General features: G+C 40.2%; 2 protein-coding genes across 2 annotated transcripts; both read left to right on the forward strand.

The window, feature by feature from the left end:
• Positions 1 to 1,341: 1,341 nt before the first annotated feature.
• Positions 1,342 to 1,815, forward strand: LOC102238703 (60S ribosomal protein L23a). The gene has a single exon (XM_005877410.2). The coding sequence runs from the start codon at positions 1,342 to 1,344 to the stop codon at positions 1,789 to 1,791; it is 450 nt and encodes a 149-aa protein (XP_005877472.1). The 3' UTR covers positions 1,792 to 1,815.
• A 2,507-nt stretch (positions 1,816 to 4,322) lies between these two features.
• On the forward strand, positions 4,323 to 8,652 carry LOC102242793 (tubulin alpha-1A chain). Its single transcript, XM_005877338.2, has 4 exons — positions 4,323 to 4,668; positions 6,786 to 7,008; positions 7,150 to 7,298; positions 7,458 to 8,652. The coding sequence occupies exons 1-4, from the start codon at positions 4,666 to 4,668 to the stop codon at positions 8,436 to 8,438; spliced, it is 1,356 nt and encodes a 451-aa protein (XP_005877400.1). The 5' UTR covers positions 4,323 to 4,665; the 3' UTR covers positions 8,439 to 8,652.
• Positions 8,653 to 16,906: the final 8,254 nt, after the last annotated feature.

Consider the following 16,906-nt stretch of genomic DNA (forward strand, 5'->3'; position numbering starts at 1 on the left):
TGAGCCACACCGGCCAGGGCTAGAAGGTAGATTTAACAGGCCTTAGTGACGGACTCTATGGTGGTCAAAAAAGAAAGGGGAGATGTCAAGGGTAATTCTCATTTCTGATGTGAGAAATCAGGTGTATGCTGCTCCATTATACTGAGCAAGAAAACCTTGTAGGAGGAACATGATTATGTGAAAATAACTAGTTCAATTTGGGATTCCTGTGAGAAAAACAGCCAGATATTGAAAGTTTACTATAGGATCTGAATCTAAGAAGAGATGTCGTTCGCATATAGAAAGTATCTTCAGCCTTAGAAATGAAAGCATGTACTATCCATTGAGTGGATGAAACACATAGAATAAAATGAGGAAAAGGTCTAGGACTGAACCTTGAGGAACTTCAACATTTAAAGATTAGGAGAGGAGGAAGAACCAGCAAAGAATGAGAAAAAAAGAAAACACCACAAAAAATGTAGGAGGGAAACCCAGATAATGTAGACTTTTTGAGGCCAAGGGAAGAAAGTGTCTCAAGAAAGAGATAATAGTCAACTGTAACAAAACTTTCATAGGTCAACAAGAACTAAAAAGTGTCAAGTGAATTTAGCAACAAACATGGAGGGCATGTGGTTTTAAGGAGTGGTAGGAGCAGAATCCAGATTGGAATGAATTTAGGGATAAGTAGAAGGTGAAGAAATAGAAAAAAGTGTTAGACAACTCTTGTTCCCTACATAAGTTAGATACATGCAATAGAGTCTACAAGACTCCTTCCCATACACACACACTTACCATTCTCAAACCTAGATACATGTACTTGTTTTATTTCTTCAATTAGATTGAAGACTCTAGTGAAAGGAGACCATGCTACTACCTCTGAATTCTAATAGTATTTAGAATGGTCCAGGGCTTACTATAGACACTCAGTACATTCTTATTGTATAAAAAAGTAAAATACTTTATTAAATACCTTTAAATTACCAACCATGATAATAGTTAGTAAAAAATATGCACAGACAGAAGTTGTTCATTTAATTCAATAAACATGTATATAACGTCTACTGTATGCTAGGCACTTCGCCAGGTACTAGGATTCACATGTTAATGGAGGAGAGGTATAGACACACAAATGAATAATTGACTTATTTTTAATCCTCATTCAAGGATATGTTCATTGATTTTCAGAGAGAAAGGAAGAGAGAGAGCCAGAGATAGAGCGAGAGAGAGAGAGAGAAACAATGATGTGAGAGGGAAAAACTTCCTTGCCTCCTGCATGCACCCCAACGGGGATCAAAACTGCATCCTAGTTTTTGTTGTTGTTGTTGTTTTTGGGTTTTTTTGTGTGTTTTTTTTTTTACGAAGATGGCGCCGACTGCCCCTCCCAAAGCCGAAGCCAAAGCAAAGGCTTTGAAGGCAAAGAAAGCAGTGTTGAAAGGCGTCCACAGCCACACAAAAAAGAAGATCCGCACGTCACCCACTTTCCGACGGCCAAAGACACTAAGGCTCCAGAGGCAGCCTAAATACCCTCGGAAGAGAGCACCCAGGAGAAACAAGCTTGACCACTATGCCATCATCAAATTCCCGCTGACCACCGAGTCAGCCATGAAGAAGATAGAAGACAACAATACACTGGTGTTCACTGTGTTCAAGGCCAACAAGGACCAGATCAAACAGGCTGTGAAGAAGCTCTATGACATTGATGTGGCCAAGGTCAACACCCTGATCAGGCCTGATGGCGAGAAGAAGGCATATGTTCGACTGGCTCCTGACTATGATGCTTTGGATGTTGCCAACAAAATTGGAATCATCTAAACTGAGTCCAGCTGCCTAATTCTAAATATAAAAATTTTACACTGTAAAAAACAAAAAACAAAAAAAAAACTGCATCCTAGCCCTAGCCGGTTTGGCTCAGTGGATAGAGCGTCGGCCTGTGGACTCAAGGGTCCCAAGTTCCATTCTGGTTAAGGGCATGTACCTTGGTTGCGGGCACATACCCAGTGGGGAGTGTGCAGAAGACAGCTGATCAATGTTTCTCTCTCATCGATGTTTCTGACTCTCTATCCCTCTCCCTTCCTCTCTCTGTAAAATCAATAAAATATATATTTAAAAAAACAAAACAAAACAAAAAAAACTGCATCCTAGGCATGTGCCTGACCAGAGTGGAACCCGAGACCTTTTGGTATATGCCATTACCCTCCAATCAATGGAACCACAGTGGCCAGGATTGTGAAGAAATAATTTAAATTCCACAATATTATGAAAGGGAAAAAATGTTTTATGCTAATCTTACTGTGAACAAGAATGAATCCATTAGTGGAATATTTTATGTAAATTGGCAGTAAAGATAAATAAACTAGTAAAAAAAAATTTTTTTTTGCCTCCCATAGTTTCCATGCAATTAAATGAGGAACAAAAATAAATTAGTTATTTCCTCTACTCTCCCATTTATATATTTAAGATTATCAGTGCTCATATAGTCTATTTGTGACCTAGATCTTATTGTTACTTATGCCCAGAGGGAGAAAAAAAAAATCCTCATTTACATAAGGAACAGAATGGCTCTGAGATAGAATTACAAAGAATCAATTGCAAGAACCCTCCTCTCTTTTATTTAATCCTCAGCATAAATTGCACAAAGAATTGAGACCATTGGGCAATGACATATTTTTTATATTGTAAAGAAAATAAAATTCAAGACTGTGCCTTTCATTCCCAAAAGATTTGTACACTTTACCATGGTGCAGCAGTGTCTAATTTATTTCATTATTAAAATTTTAAAAGAAATATTTTTAATGAGCTACTTAATTAATCTTTAAACTTGCCCATGACATTTAATTCTTATTTTTCTTAAATGTACTTCTGAGCTTAGAAAGAAGCATTCAAGTTCTTCTTAATTTTCCTGTCTTTTTACTGATACATACTTCTATTTGCTAAAGAAAGATAAGATGATGTTAAAGATTATTTTTCCTATGAATTACGCTAGAAGTAGATAAAGTAATCTGTATGTTGGGTCCCTCCCCCTCTCCCAGGGAAGACTACTGAAGCAAATTAGAGTAAGTAAAGCAGAGCTGTGGATAGCAGGCTAGAAAATTACATGGCCACCACTGTAACACCACAACCTGTAGCAGCTGTCTTCAAGCCCCTCCCTCTCAGCCCAGCTCTGCTGGCCAACCCAGCAGGAATGAATGAGCTCTGCAGAGCACTGTAAATGGTGCTGCAGACCCTAAAAATATGTCACTGAAAACCGAAGGGAAAATACAAATTTTCAACTTCGTGACCATTACAAACCTCTTTACCTCTGAGATTTCATTAGCCATGTCAGGAGTACTCAGTCCCGTCTTATTCTGCATAGCCTATCCTTGTTGATAATGGAGCCTTTCCAAGTAGCAAAAGAATGTTACTGCAATCCATTTCCTAAGGGGTGAAAGCAAAGCCTTTTTGTCCCAAGAGGCAATTGAGCAACCACCAGTCTCTAGTTGAATAGCAACGGTGTGAGGCTGGCTACAGTTCCCACAGTTGCCTCTCAGAGTTTTACTGAATTCATATAAGATCCGTAAAAAAAGAAATGCAGTTATTGAGCTACCATCACACAGTTGTCTGTGGATGGAGGCAACATTACAAAATGGTCTTCCTTTTCCACTGTACAGTTCTCCTTTTTAATTTGGTGTTTCACTTATTTTTCTCATTTCAGAAAACAGAACAATGTAAAATATAACTGCATGCACAGGTAGTACTAGCTTCTCAACTCAATTCTTTCTCCTTGTATTTTCTCAATTCTTTATCAGGAAACATGATTCATATTACATAGACTTCTGGTAAAGGAATATTTCTAGTAAACTCTTTAACTGCGGTATGTTCATTAGATCTTAATTATTGCCATGTTAAAATCACTTGTGTGCTTCCATATTTAGCATGGTTATTCTTTCCATCTTCCATTTTTGTTTAGCTATTTCGGGGAGGGGAGCAAAAGTAGGTCTGAAAATAAATTACTGGAACCAGGGAAACCATTTTGGATGGCTCTATTATTGAACCTTTAAAAAATCACATTTACCCAAGCCATTTTAAGCGTCATTCCCGTCGTCTCTGCTACTTTATTTTTAAGCAATTAGAAATGTTGAATCCTCGCTGAATATGGTCGAGTTCAATATACTGTACTTTGACGGAGGAACTGGGAGTAATTTTCCACTAAATATTTCATCACAACACAAATTCTGCGATTAAGTGTTGGGAAAAAACCTTACATTGGTGATTTTAACTGTAGTTTGAGGTTAAAGCAACATAAAATTATCCGACCCCAGTTCTCTTTCTTCCTTTTTGCACTCCCCTTTTCAGCCCCACCCCACAATGGATGCTCGACTGTTTTTTCTCGGTCTCTTTGTCTGAAGGATGCAAACAGTCTATGGATGCTAGGGAAAAGGGGGTGGGGGAGAAATTACCTCATCCCATGTCGTTTGCACCAATCACAACTCTCCTGTCGTGGCTTCTCTGGGCAGATTGAGGGGTCTGGACCAACTGGAAAAGGCCCCAGCCCATCCCCATGGTGACTGAGTTGTATATAGGGAGCTGCATCCGCCCATGTGCCGCAGGTTCTCTTACATCGACCGCCTAAGAGTCGCGCTGTAAGAAGCAACAACAACCTCTCCTCTTCCTCTCCGCCATCCGCTCGGCAGCCTCAAAGCAGCAACCATGGTAAGAATTTGTTTTCCCTGGGTCTTTGTGGCCGTTGGGTGGGGTCAGTCTTCCAGGGTCTATTGGAAAATCTGAAGCCCCATTCCCTTTACGACTTCTTTGGTAAGGGTAGCCTTACGCTTTGTTGGCACGGTTAACCTTCGTCTACCCCAAATCCTGGAGCCGGCCGCCGCCGCAGTGCGGAGTGCACCAGCCCAGCAAGAACTGCGCCCAGGGCGCCGCAGAACCGCGGGGGAGAACAAAGGCGACGTGGAAGGGTTTTTGTTATCTGAGCCTTTCCAAGCCACAGCAGCCCATCTGTTGGAGATGAAAGGGTCTAGGGCAGGGAAAGAGATCGCGGCGTCTCCTGCTTGGCCGCCGGGTATGTGTACACTGTATTCGTGTGACTCCAAGAGGCTCTTTTCTTCTTCGCGTGTTTCCCGAGGGACTGGGAGAGGAGGAGTCGCCCAAAAGACCAGGGGTCGGTGGGTGTATCCGGGAGGAGTTGGGGGCAGAGAAGGACTGGGATAGAGCGGAGCCTTGGGTTAGTTTAAAAAAAAAAAAAGTTCCCTCGCTGGTTAGTCGGCATTTTAGAAAGATACCCGTATATTAATGGGGGAAAGTGGTTAGTTTCTGTTGGTGCCGGCGTCAGGGCGGCGCAGGGGCGTTGTTTGTTTCTGGCTTCTCTGGCCTTGGAGCCACTAGGCGGGGTTCACTCTTGCTAAACCTCTTCTGTCAAGAGAAGACTTAGTGAAAAGTCTTTCATCATTGCAGAACTGTAGGCGTTAAAAGGCTTTTCATTCACTGCTAACATTTAGATGAAATAATTTTACTTGAGGAGCAAAATCACAATTCATTTGACAAGCCCTTTAAAGTCTGGCCCTTGGCTACCCCACCCTGACTGACGAGAGAGAGAGAGAGAGAGAGAGAGAGAGAGAGAGAGAGTGTGTGTGTGTGTGTGTGTGTCTTGGCCGCATGTTCAATGAAAAAGACCAGTGTGTGAGTGAGCCAGGGTACCCCAATGTTCAGGACCCAGGGAAACGCCCTTCCCTGCCCCTCCCCCCCCCCCCCGTGTCAGTGAAGAGACAATGGACAGACAATAGAAGCTGTAGCCATAAAGACCATAGAGAAGAAAATATCTATTGAATGTGATTAGTATGAACATTTTACGGTGAGTAGAAAAATCTCAATTAAAATAGGTACTATTTTGTTTTTTAAAATATATATTTCATTATTCTTTCACTGGGTTCTTTGGTAGCTTCTCATGTGATATTTGTTTCTAATTTAGGAACTGTTGTTTTAAAGAAACTCATAAAAAATAAAGATACTCATAATTTTTCAGTTTTTTACAGTGGAGAAAATTCTGGGGAAACTTTTTTAAAAAGTAATGAAATTGCTGCAGACAAAGAAGAATTATACTCTGTGTCCAGCTGTCTTTTGTTCGAATGCATCTTCATTAATTCATTTCAATTTAGGCATATGGTCCTAGCCTGGCTCAGAGGAGGAAAACTGGCAGAATGGCACAATGAGATCATGTAGGCAGTTTCTGGAAATAGAGCTTGCTCTGTTAAATAATGTAGCAGACAGTGCAGGCTAACACCAGGCACCACAAATTCAGCAAGGCAGGAGTCAGCCCTTGCTGAGCTTCCAACCCCCTGGTACAGATGGATTCTGCAGATAGTCTGCAGAAGGGTGTGGCTTCTAGCCTCAGCTGCAGTGCAGATGTCCATGTTGAAATACTAAATCATATTTAGAAGAAACTCTTATCTTTATTTAAAGGGGAAGGTGGTAGTAATATTGATTCCAATTAATGATTTAATTTTAAATCATTTAATTAACTTCATTTTATAAAATCTGTGCTTTGAATATTTTTTAAATATGGAAAATTTATTTAAGCATGCCTGTGGGAACAATGGACTTGCACCATATGCAACAGTGCAACATTATTCAGGCCACACCCATATGCAGCATTTGTAGCAGGTGCTTTCTTTAAAATCATTTTTATCATGTTAGGGAGGTGACCTCTGATAAATTTGAAGACAACCTGCATGTTACTAGAAATATTTTTTTAAATCTACTGAAAATTCAAAATGCTACCACAACCTAATATTACAATTTTTCTTGTTTCCTTTTAACAGCGTGAGTGCATCTCCATCCATGTTGGTCAGGCTGGTGTCCAGATCGGCAATGCCTGCTGGGAGCTCTACTGCCTGGAACACGGCATCCAGCCCGATGGCCAGATGCCAAGTGACAAGACCATTGGCGGGGGAGATGACTCCTTCAACACCTTCTTCAGTGAGACAGGCGCTGGCAAGCATGTGCCCAGGGCAGTGTTTGTAGACCTGGAACCCACAGTCATTGGTGAGTTGACCTCAGTAACCCAAGTAAGATCCCGGGGGTCTGGGACAGGAGGTGTGTCCTGGGGGCTCTGTTGAGGCCTTGGGGTTGAGCAGGCTGTGCAGGTTGTTAGTGATGGGCAGCTGCTTTGTTTCCTTTTTGCAGATGAAGTTCGCACTGGTACCTACCGCCAGCTCTTCCACCCTGAGCAGCTGATCACAGGCAAGGAAGATGCTGCCAATAACTATGCCCGTGGACACTACACCATCGGCAAGGAGATCATTGACCTGGTCCTGGACCGAATTCGGAAACTGGTATGTTTCTTCTCAAGAATAAAGAAATCAATGAGCCTAAGGAAGACATTTTTTAAAAGTGTTTCTTGTCAAAGTAAGATTTATATCCTTGGAATGTATGGAAAGTGAAAATACATCACAAAAAGCAATAACTATGTTTCCTCTATTCTTTTCTAACAGGCTGACCAGTGCACAGGCCTTCAGGGCTTCTTGGTTTTCCACAGCTTTGGTGGGGGAACTGGTTCTGGGTTCACCTCCCTGCTGATGGAACGTCTCTCCGTCGATTATGGCAAGAAGTCCAAGCTGGAGTTCTCCATTTACCCAGCCCCCCAGGTCTCCACAGCTGTAGTTGAGCCCTACAACTCCATCCTCACCACCCACACCACCCTGGAGCACTCTGATTGTGCCTTCATGGTTGACAACGAGGCCATCTATGACATCTGTCGTAGAAACCTCGATATTGAGCGCCCAACCTACACTAACTTGAATAGGTTGATAGGTCAAATTGTGTCCTCCATCACTGCATCCCTCAGGTTTGATGGAGCCCTGAATGTTGATCTGACTGAATTCCAGACCAACCTGGTGCCCTATCCCCGCATCCACTTCCCTCTGGCCACATATGCCCCTGTCATCTCTGCTGAGAAAGCCTACCATGAGCAGCTTTCTGTAGCAGAAATCACCAATGCGTGCTTTGAGCCAGCCAACCAGATGGTGAAATGTGACCCTCGCCATGGTAAATACATGGCTTGCTGCCTGTTGTACCGTGGTGACGTGGTCCCCAAAGATGTCAATGCTGCCATTGCTACCATCAAGACCAAGCGTACCATCCAGTTTGTGGACTGGTGCCCCACTGGCTTCAAAGTTGGCATTAACTACCAGCCTCCCACTGTGGTCCCTGGTGGAGACCTGGCCAAAGTACAGCGAGCTGTGTGCATGCTGAGCAACACCACAGCTATTGCTGAGGCCTGGGCTCGCCTGGACCACAAGTTTGACCTGATGTATGCCAAGCGTGCCTTTGTCCACTGGTACGTGGGTGAGGGCATGGAGGAAGGAGAGTTTTCTGAGGCCCGTGAGGACATGGCTGCCCTTGAGAAGGATTATGAGGAAGTTGGTGTGGATTCTGTTGAAGGAGAGGGTGAGGAAGAAGGAGAGGAATACTAAATTTAAAATGTCACAACGGTGCTGCTTTTACAGGGAAACTTATTCTGTTTTAAACATTGAAAAGTTCTGGTCTGATCAGTTCATTTGTATGTAGAGCAGTGTACACTCTCATATACAATTACTGGCCTATGCTTTAAAACACAATGCTTTGTTACAGATCCAAATTGTCAATTTCTCTGATGGGTTTGAATAAAGTATTCCCTGTCTTAAATGAGTTCAGACTTGTGTTTTCTATTTGGGTGTCTGAAAATATTTATGTACTTATTTAGTATGTTGAGTAGGAAGGGTAAATGTTGACTGATATATACATATATTACAAAGTGACTTTATTTCAAATTATATTCATGTATTATAAAATAAGTTATAAAATATATATCTAATATAATTAAATAATATCCATGCTATTCTTAAATTTTTACTCCATTCTAATAGTTACTTAAAATGCTAGTACTTTTGACAATTGACATTTGCTAATACACAGCCAATGTCTGGTTGCTGAGTCTCATACAACTAACATAAAATGGTGAGTGTCCAAATGCATCATCAGGTCTTACAAGCTTATTTTCACACCCCCTACTTGGCATGTGTCTAGTGCTATCATGCTTCCTCTGTCTGGGTTTGCAAAAGAAGTCTGGTCTCCAAGCAGTTCTCCCCTATGCTCTACCTAGTTCTTTCTTTTTCCAAACTTATTTGGAATGTGACAATGGAAAATCTTCATAAATTTATTCACTCTATGTGCTCTCCCAGGAGCACGGCCTTGCCTTTCTTTTTCCCTGGCCCCTCCTTCCTACATCCGCCCCCCCCCCCCATTTTACCATTAGGTTCCTCACTCCCAAACTCCAAGGGCTCTTCCTTTACTTCTATAACTTGTTTCCTAAGCCCATTTCTCCTAGGAGTTACCTTCTCTATCTCTAGTTTACCCAATAAATGTTCTCTTACCAAAAAAAATTTTATTCACTCTAATGTGTTAATTATTTATCTGAATTTTAGCTCTCCAAAGATATTCTTACTTTAATATGGGTCAATCACTTCAAAGAATAAAACTCAGTGCAATTGTAGGCATCAGCACCAACATGGTAAGAGAAACCGTTTTGGACAAATGTTTTCTTCAACAATAGAGTTCACCTGCTAGTCCAACTGACCAAAAGGCTAAGGATCCAGGATAACAAATTGTCTTGTGCTATCATGTTACCTTGTTCTAGTAAAACATCCAGTGGTGATAAAATTTTGTTTTGTTTGTTTTAGTATCAATAGCCTATTTATCTTTCCTTTGACACTGCCAACTAAGGGGCGTAATACCATTGTAGTTACTGGAATCTGAGTTTAATGTAAGTTAATGGAAATACAGTCATGTGCCACATAACATTTCAGGCAGTAACAAACTCATATAAGACAGTGGTCCCATACATAATGAAGCTGAAAAATTCCTGTCACCCAGTAATGTAGCCATTGTAACATTCTAGCATACCACATTACTCATGTTTGTAGTGATGCTGGTGTAAACTTACTGTGCTGCCAATTGTATAAAAGTACAGCACACACAATTGTGTACAGTCCATAATACTTGATAATAAACAACCACGTTACTAGTTTATTTACTATACTTTTTTCATCCTAATTCATTAGTAATTACTCAGTAATTTCAAGAACTAGATTAGCAGAATGACTTTCAGTACACAGAATCAAGCTCTGCTTTTCCAGACCAGTGTGCTCCTTTTTCTCCACAGAGGTAGCTAGACAGAAGTGGGTTTCTTAATATTACCACCCTGTTGCTGTATCTCTCCTCCAAGTGATTGGAAAGAAACATCGATGTGTGAGAGAAACATTGATGGGTTACCTTCCTGTACATACCCCAACTGGGGATTGAACCTGCAGCCTAGATATGTGCCCTGACTGGGAATCTAACCTGAAACCTTTTTGGTGTGTGGGGTGACATTCCAACCATCTGAGCCATCCAGCCAGGGCTGCTCAGCAGTTTTTATTAGAAGCCAATGCAAATATATCTGATGAACAAAAAATAAAAGTCCTCATTCAGATTAAAAAAAATAATAAAGTAGATCAAGTGGAAGTTTTTTAAAAAATATATGTTTTTATTCATTTCAGAGAGGAAGGGAAAGGGAGAGAGAAATAGAAACATCAATGATGAGAGAGAATCATTGATAGGCTGCCTCCTGCATACCCCCTACTGGGGATAGAGCCTGCAACCCAGGCATATGCCCTGACCGGGAATCAACAGTGACCTTCTGGTTCATAAGTCGATGCTCAACCACTAAGCGATACTGACAAGGCCAAATGTAAGCTTTTAATGAGCATTCCTAGAAACGAGCAAAGTATAAGAAATATGATATGTATGCAATGATTTTTCATTGAATGGGTCAAGTGCAGGATTAAAGAGATACAAGTATAAAATCAAAGGGGAAAAGAGCTCTATGATCCTAATTTTAATTGAAAATAGTATGAATTTGTTATATATTTTCTATTATGAAAGAAAACCCCCCACATTTTATAGCTTTGTCCTTCACTGACAAGGCCTACGACCACCGTAGCAATGAGTATCCCTAGCATTCAGATGGTTGTCTCTAAATACTATTTCCCACTAAAAAGAACCAGAATGTTTTAAGAGGAAAGACTGGTTCCAAGCTTGGAACAGGAAATATACAAGTTCAGCCTCAAATACTTCCTCATTCCAGAAAGCAAGGAAGATATCAAAAACTACAATAATATGTACAGGAGTCAAGTTGAAGGAGCTTTCATTGTGATACAATAGTGAGTGCAATGGATTGAACCATATAAAATGTTAAAATCCATGAGCTCATTATATTTTGTGTTAGTTTCATTTAAACAACAATGGAAAACAGTATGGCAGCTACTTAAAAACATTAAATACAGAATTACCATATGATCCAGCAATTCCATTTCTGAGTATATATTCAAAAATTGAAAGCAGGGACTTGGACAGATATTTGTATACCTGTGCTCCTAGCAGCATTATTCATAATAGCCCAAAAGTGGAAGCAATATCTATTAATGGATGAATGGATAAACAAAATGTGGTATATACATACAATGTAATATTTTTTAAAAGTATATTTTCATTGATTTCAGATAGGAAGGGAGAGGGAGATGGAAACATCAATGATGAGAGAGAATCATTGATTGGCTTCCTCCTGCACGCCCCCTACTGGGGATCAAGCCCACACCCTGGGCATGTGCCCTTGACCAGAATTGAACCTGGGATCCTTCAGTCCACAGGCCGACACTGTATCCACTGAGCCAAACCGGCCAAGGCCAATGTAATATTATTAATCCTTAAAAGAAAATAAAATTTTGACACATGCTACAACATGGATAAACTTTGAAAACATTAAGCTAAGTGAAATAAACCAAACACAAAAGGACATATGTTGCCTGATTCTACTTATATGAGGTACCTAGAAGAGTCAAATTCATATAGATTCACAAAGAATAGTTTACCAGGGGCTGGATAATAGGAAGTTACTGTTTAACAGTTACAAATTTTCAGTTTTGAATTATGAAAAAGTTCTGGAGATGAATAGAGTAGAGGTGATTATTGCAAAACAATGCAAATGTACTTAATGATACTGGATTATACACTTAAAAAAGGGTTAAAAGTGGTAAATTTTATGTTACGAACATTCTACCACAATTTGAAAAACAAACAAGCAATAAAAGCATAAATCAAGAACTTAAAAAATAGTTACCTTTTGTAGGGAATATTCAAATGCAAACTTTGAATGTATTTGTTGGATCATTTTACTATAAAAACATGTAACTGCATTGTAAAATTATAATAAAGAATTAAATCAAGGTGGGAAAATATCTCTAAAAATTAAACCATATGAAACAAATGAATCTAACCTAATATCAAGTTAGTGACTTAAAGTCAGAGAAAGACAAGTGTCACATCATCTCACTCATAAGTGGACTCTAATTAACAAAATAAACTGATGAACTGAATGGATCCAGAGACATGGAAGCATGGTACAGAAGGAAGGCTCAATCCCCAGTAGGGGATGTGCAGTAGGCAGCCAATCAATGATTCTCTCTCATCATTGATGTTTCTATCTCTCTCCCTCTCCCTTCCTCTCTGAAATCAATAAAAATATATATTTTAAAAAGATATCCAGCCCTAACTGGTTTGGCTCAGTGGATGGAGCGCCGGCCTGCGGACTGAAGGGTCCCAGGTTTGGTTTCGGTCAAGGGCATGTACCTTGGTTGCGGGCACATCCCGAGTAGGAGGTGTGTGGGGGGTGGCGGATCAATGTTTCTCACTCACCAATGTTTCTGACTCTGTCCCTCTCCCTTTCTCTCTGTAAAAAAATCAATAAATATATATATATATACATGTATCTTTATTGATTACATATGTATCTTTCAATAACAAGTTTTCAAATAAAGAATAAAAATGAAAGAAAGTCTTCCCACTAGGTAAACATAATTACACCTAAACTGTGTTTGCCACTCAGTGGCATAACTTGAGATTCTGGGTTACACTTGGAGAATTCTATTCTCATACCATACCACCAGTGTATAATGCTGTTGTCATTAGGTTCTAAATATACATCCTCCATTCCTCTAATCTTGACCTTTCTATAAGTAGTGTCAATCTCAGATTCTCAGTGGCCTCCAAGACTTCATATATATATATAAAGATATCCAAAAAACATATATAAAGTGCCTAGGGATAAAACTGCAAGACATAAGGATAAAAATGGGAAAGATGCATTTTAAATACATTTCTACATGCTACCAGCAAAGTCTGTTCAGACAAGTCATTTTATTTTTTAAATATGCCTTTAATGATTTTAGAGAGAGGAATGGAGAGGGGCAGAGAAATAGAAACATTGATCGATGTTTCCTGCACGCCCCCCACAGGGGATCGAGCCCACAACCTGGGCATATGCCCTGACCAGGAATCGAACCAATGACCTCTTGGTTCATGAGTCGATGCTCAACCACTAAGCCACACCAGCCAGGCGACAAGATGCATTTTAATACAACTTTATTGGAAAAGCACTAAAGCACACCTAAACAAATGGAATTATTATATGCATTCCATGGGTTGGAAGAGTAATCTCATAAAAATTCAGTTCTCAAATTGATCTGTAAATTCAATGCAATTCCAATCAAAATCACAAAAGACTTTGTGTGTGCATGTGCACGTGCACATGCCAGGAAAGCATGCACTTGACAAAAGAATATGTCATAGATGACACCATACCAGAGGATTTAAAAAATATATAGAATGGACAGAGTCCCTGTGGACCACTTTGTATAATACAGGGAATAATGTCCTCATGGGACAAAGTGCTTGGGGTGTCAGCTCTCTTAGAGCAAGCCTCCTCATCCTTCTAAGGCTTGGGTAGATATCATTTACATAAACACTTTGTTTATTTAGACATTATACTACAAACTGCCTTTCTCTGTCCTGATAAGAAAGCTGAAGGAGAAGAATATTTACTACTCAGGAAGCTAACTACGGATCCTTTTAATCTGGCCAACCAGGCTAAGATGAAGGACTTAAGATTAAATTTGATCATGTCTGTTCTCTATGTTAAGTTTCAGATTCTCTGTTACTCTTGACAGATCATATAAAGAGATAAGGACTCTTTTTTGTCAAACTGTTATGCTACAGAGTCTAGCTTTAGCATTCTGGAATGTAGCCCCTTAATTCCAAGACTTGGGCTAACTGCTAAATACTTATACTGTAATATGATTTAGAGAATTAAAAAGAACCATAAATATGTCTACTAATGGATTTTTGTTATTTCATAAATTATTCCTATATTAATTAAATAAGCTATTACGATCATCTTACTAGCCCTAGCTGGTTTGGCTCACTGGATAGAGCATCGGGCTGGAGACTGAAGGGTCCCAGGTTCAATTCCGGTCAAGGGCATGTACCTTGGTTGCAGGCACATCCCCAGTAGGGGGTGTGCAGGAGGCAGGTGATCGATGCTTCTCTCTCATCGATGTTCCTAACTCTCTATCCCTCTCCCTTCCTCTCTGTAAAAAATCAATAAAATATATATTTTTTAAAAAAGATCATCTTACTAGCTTTATATTAATTTAACCAATAACCATATACATTGTACAAATTATCTAATTAGTTAGAAAACCACAGATCTTGGATCTAGTTTTTTCTTTGGAAACTTGAAAATTATAAATAAATAAAAGAAATGTCTTTAAAAGATTCATAATCAGCCGAAACCGGTTTGGCTCAGTGGATAGAGCGTCGGCCTGCGGACTGAAAGGTCCCAGGTTCGATTCCGATCAAGGGCATGTACCTGGGTTGCGGGCACATCCCCAATAGGAGATGTGCAGGAGGCAGCTGATTGATGTTTCTGACTCTCTATCTCTCTCCCTTCCTCTATGTAAAAAATCAATAAAATATATTTAAAAAAAAAAAAGATTCACAATCAACTATAATGCCAAGTCTTGTTTTTCTGCAACATATAGTATAAGTCTATTTACATAAAATTATGTATGTATATGCATAGAAAGATATCTAAAAGCATCTTTAACGGTATTTTTACTAATAATGGGATTTCAGGTAAATTTTACTTTCATTATAACTTTTTAGGCTGTCTGAATTTTCTAGAATAAATATGTAAAACAAAGGAAATGGAAAATATTTTGTAATATGTATTTTTATTGATTTAGAGAGGAAAGGAGAGGGAGAGAGAGAGAAACATCAATTATGAGAGAGAGAATCATTGATTAGCTGCTTCCTGCACGCCCCACACTGGGGATTGAGCCCACAACCTGGGCATGTGTCCTGACCAGGAATCGAAGCATGACCTCCTGGTTCATAGGTCGACACTCAACCACTGAGCCACGCTGGCCAGGCAGGAAAAATTTTTTTTTAAGGATGAATTTCTCTGATTTGACCTTAAAGGCCTATTTATACTAGCTATATAGGCTGGGTGTAAAAAAATCCAGGATATTCCTTAATGATGCACTCTATTAGTTTTACAAGTCTATTTATACCTAATGTTGCATGTTCTAGATGACACTTGCAGTTAACCTCCCCAAATCATTATTTTATAAATCATTTTGTGGCAATGAGTCAGGAAGCAATTTCTGCAAAAGCATACATTAAAGGTGCTAAGCAAATGTCTCACCTGCAACCTTGAATCTGAGCAATTCTCATTCTTTCCTTTTTTTTTTTTTTTTTTTTTTTTTTGGTAAAGAGCAAAAATCTCAATTTTATCAAGAGTGTATGATTTAGGCAATGTAAGTCAATAGCACCTACTTTAGGAATACTCCAATGTAGCTGAAATTTTCTTTTGATGACTTCTCACATTCTTATTCAGCACTTCACTTTCCGGTACTGACCATTCTCAACCCTTTTCCATGCCCTACTATATCCCATTTTGTTTCTTTACTATTAATTTCTACCAATAGTCCACTAGTATCTGTAAAAATAGTGGTTGATTACTTAAGATATCATCTTTCCCTAAAGTATTGGTATTTTATACAGGGAAGTTTTGGGAACTAAAGATTGGACTTTTTTTGTTGTTAATTCTCACCCAAGGATATTTTCCCATTGTTTTTCAGAGAGAGTGGAAAGCAGGTAGGGAGGGAGAGAGAGAGAAACATGGATGTGAGAGATTGGTTCCCTCCCACACACACTCCAACTGGGCCAGGGATGGAACCTGTACCCCATACCCGTAACTAGAAATTGAACTGTGATCCTTTGGTATATGGGCCAATGCTCTAACCACTGAACACACTGGCCAGGGTAAGATTGGACTTTTAAAGGAATCATCAGGAAAAGACTATTTCAAGCACCATCTAAGGCAAAGCAGATGATATTTTGGGTAGCTATTTTAAGTATCCTGAGCTATTAAATTCAGAGCACACAGTGATAGAATAATAGCCACTCTTCCTACCCCAAGGCTAACCCTGCCTCTCATACTTTATCTCTTGTTTTTATTTCTGATACTAGAGGCCTGGTGCATGAATTCATGCATGGGTGGGGTCCCTAGGCCTAGCAGGCGATCAGGGCTGATCAGGGCTGGGCTGATCTGGGCCTGCTGGCCAAAGGCAGGACAGGGGGAGGGACCACGGGCCGATTGGGACCTGCTGGCCCAGGGGAGAGACAGGGCGTGGGAGGTTGGCTGCCAGCCTCAACGAGGGAGCTGGTCCTCAGCCCCCTTGGGAAAGGGGCTGCGTCCACCACCACCCACCCCCAGTTCCCTGACCCAGCCTGGGGCCAAAGGCTCCAATGGGGTCAGGAGAGGAGGCGACTGTCACCGGGCCAGGTGCGGAAGGTTGGCTGTGGGAGTGCACTGACCACCAGGGGGCAGCTCTTGCATTGAGCGTCTGCCCCTGGTGGTCAGTGCACGTCATAGCGACTAGTCCATGGGTCATTCCAGTCATTCGGTTGTAATGGTCATTTAGGCTTTTATATATAGATAGAAAACATCTGTATTGAAATGTAA

The sequence above is a fragment of the Myotis brandtii genome, unplaced genomic scaffold (genome assembly GCF_000412655.1).
Source record: "Myotis brandtii unplaced genomic scaffold, ASM41265v1 scaffold517, whole genome shotgun sequence".
Taxonomy (NCBI): Eukaryota; Metazoa; Chordata; class Mammalia; order Chiroptera; family Vespertilionidae; genus Myotis; species Myotis brandtii.

Excerpts from the sequence above, each read along its gene's own strand:
- LOC102238703 (XM_005877410.2), top strand. The coding sequence starts at position 1,342 with ATGGCGCCGACTGCCCCTCCCAAAGCCGAAGCCAAAGCAAAGGCTTTG.
- LOC102242793 (XM_005877338.2), top strand. Across the intron at positions 7,009-7,149 it reads CCTGGAACCCACAGTCATTG|ATGAAGTTCGCACTGGTACC; the intron begins GTGAGTTGACCT and ends TCCTTTTTGCAG. Across the intron at positions 7,299-7,457 it reads TGGACCGAATTCGGAAACTG|GCTGACCAGTGCACAGGCCT; the intron begins GTATGTTTCTTC and ends CTTTTCTAACAG.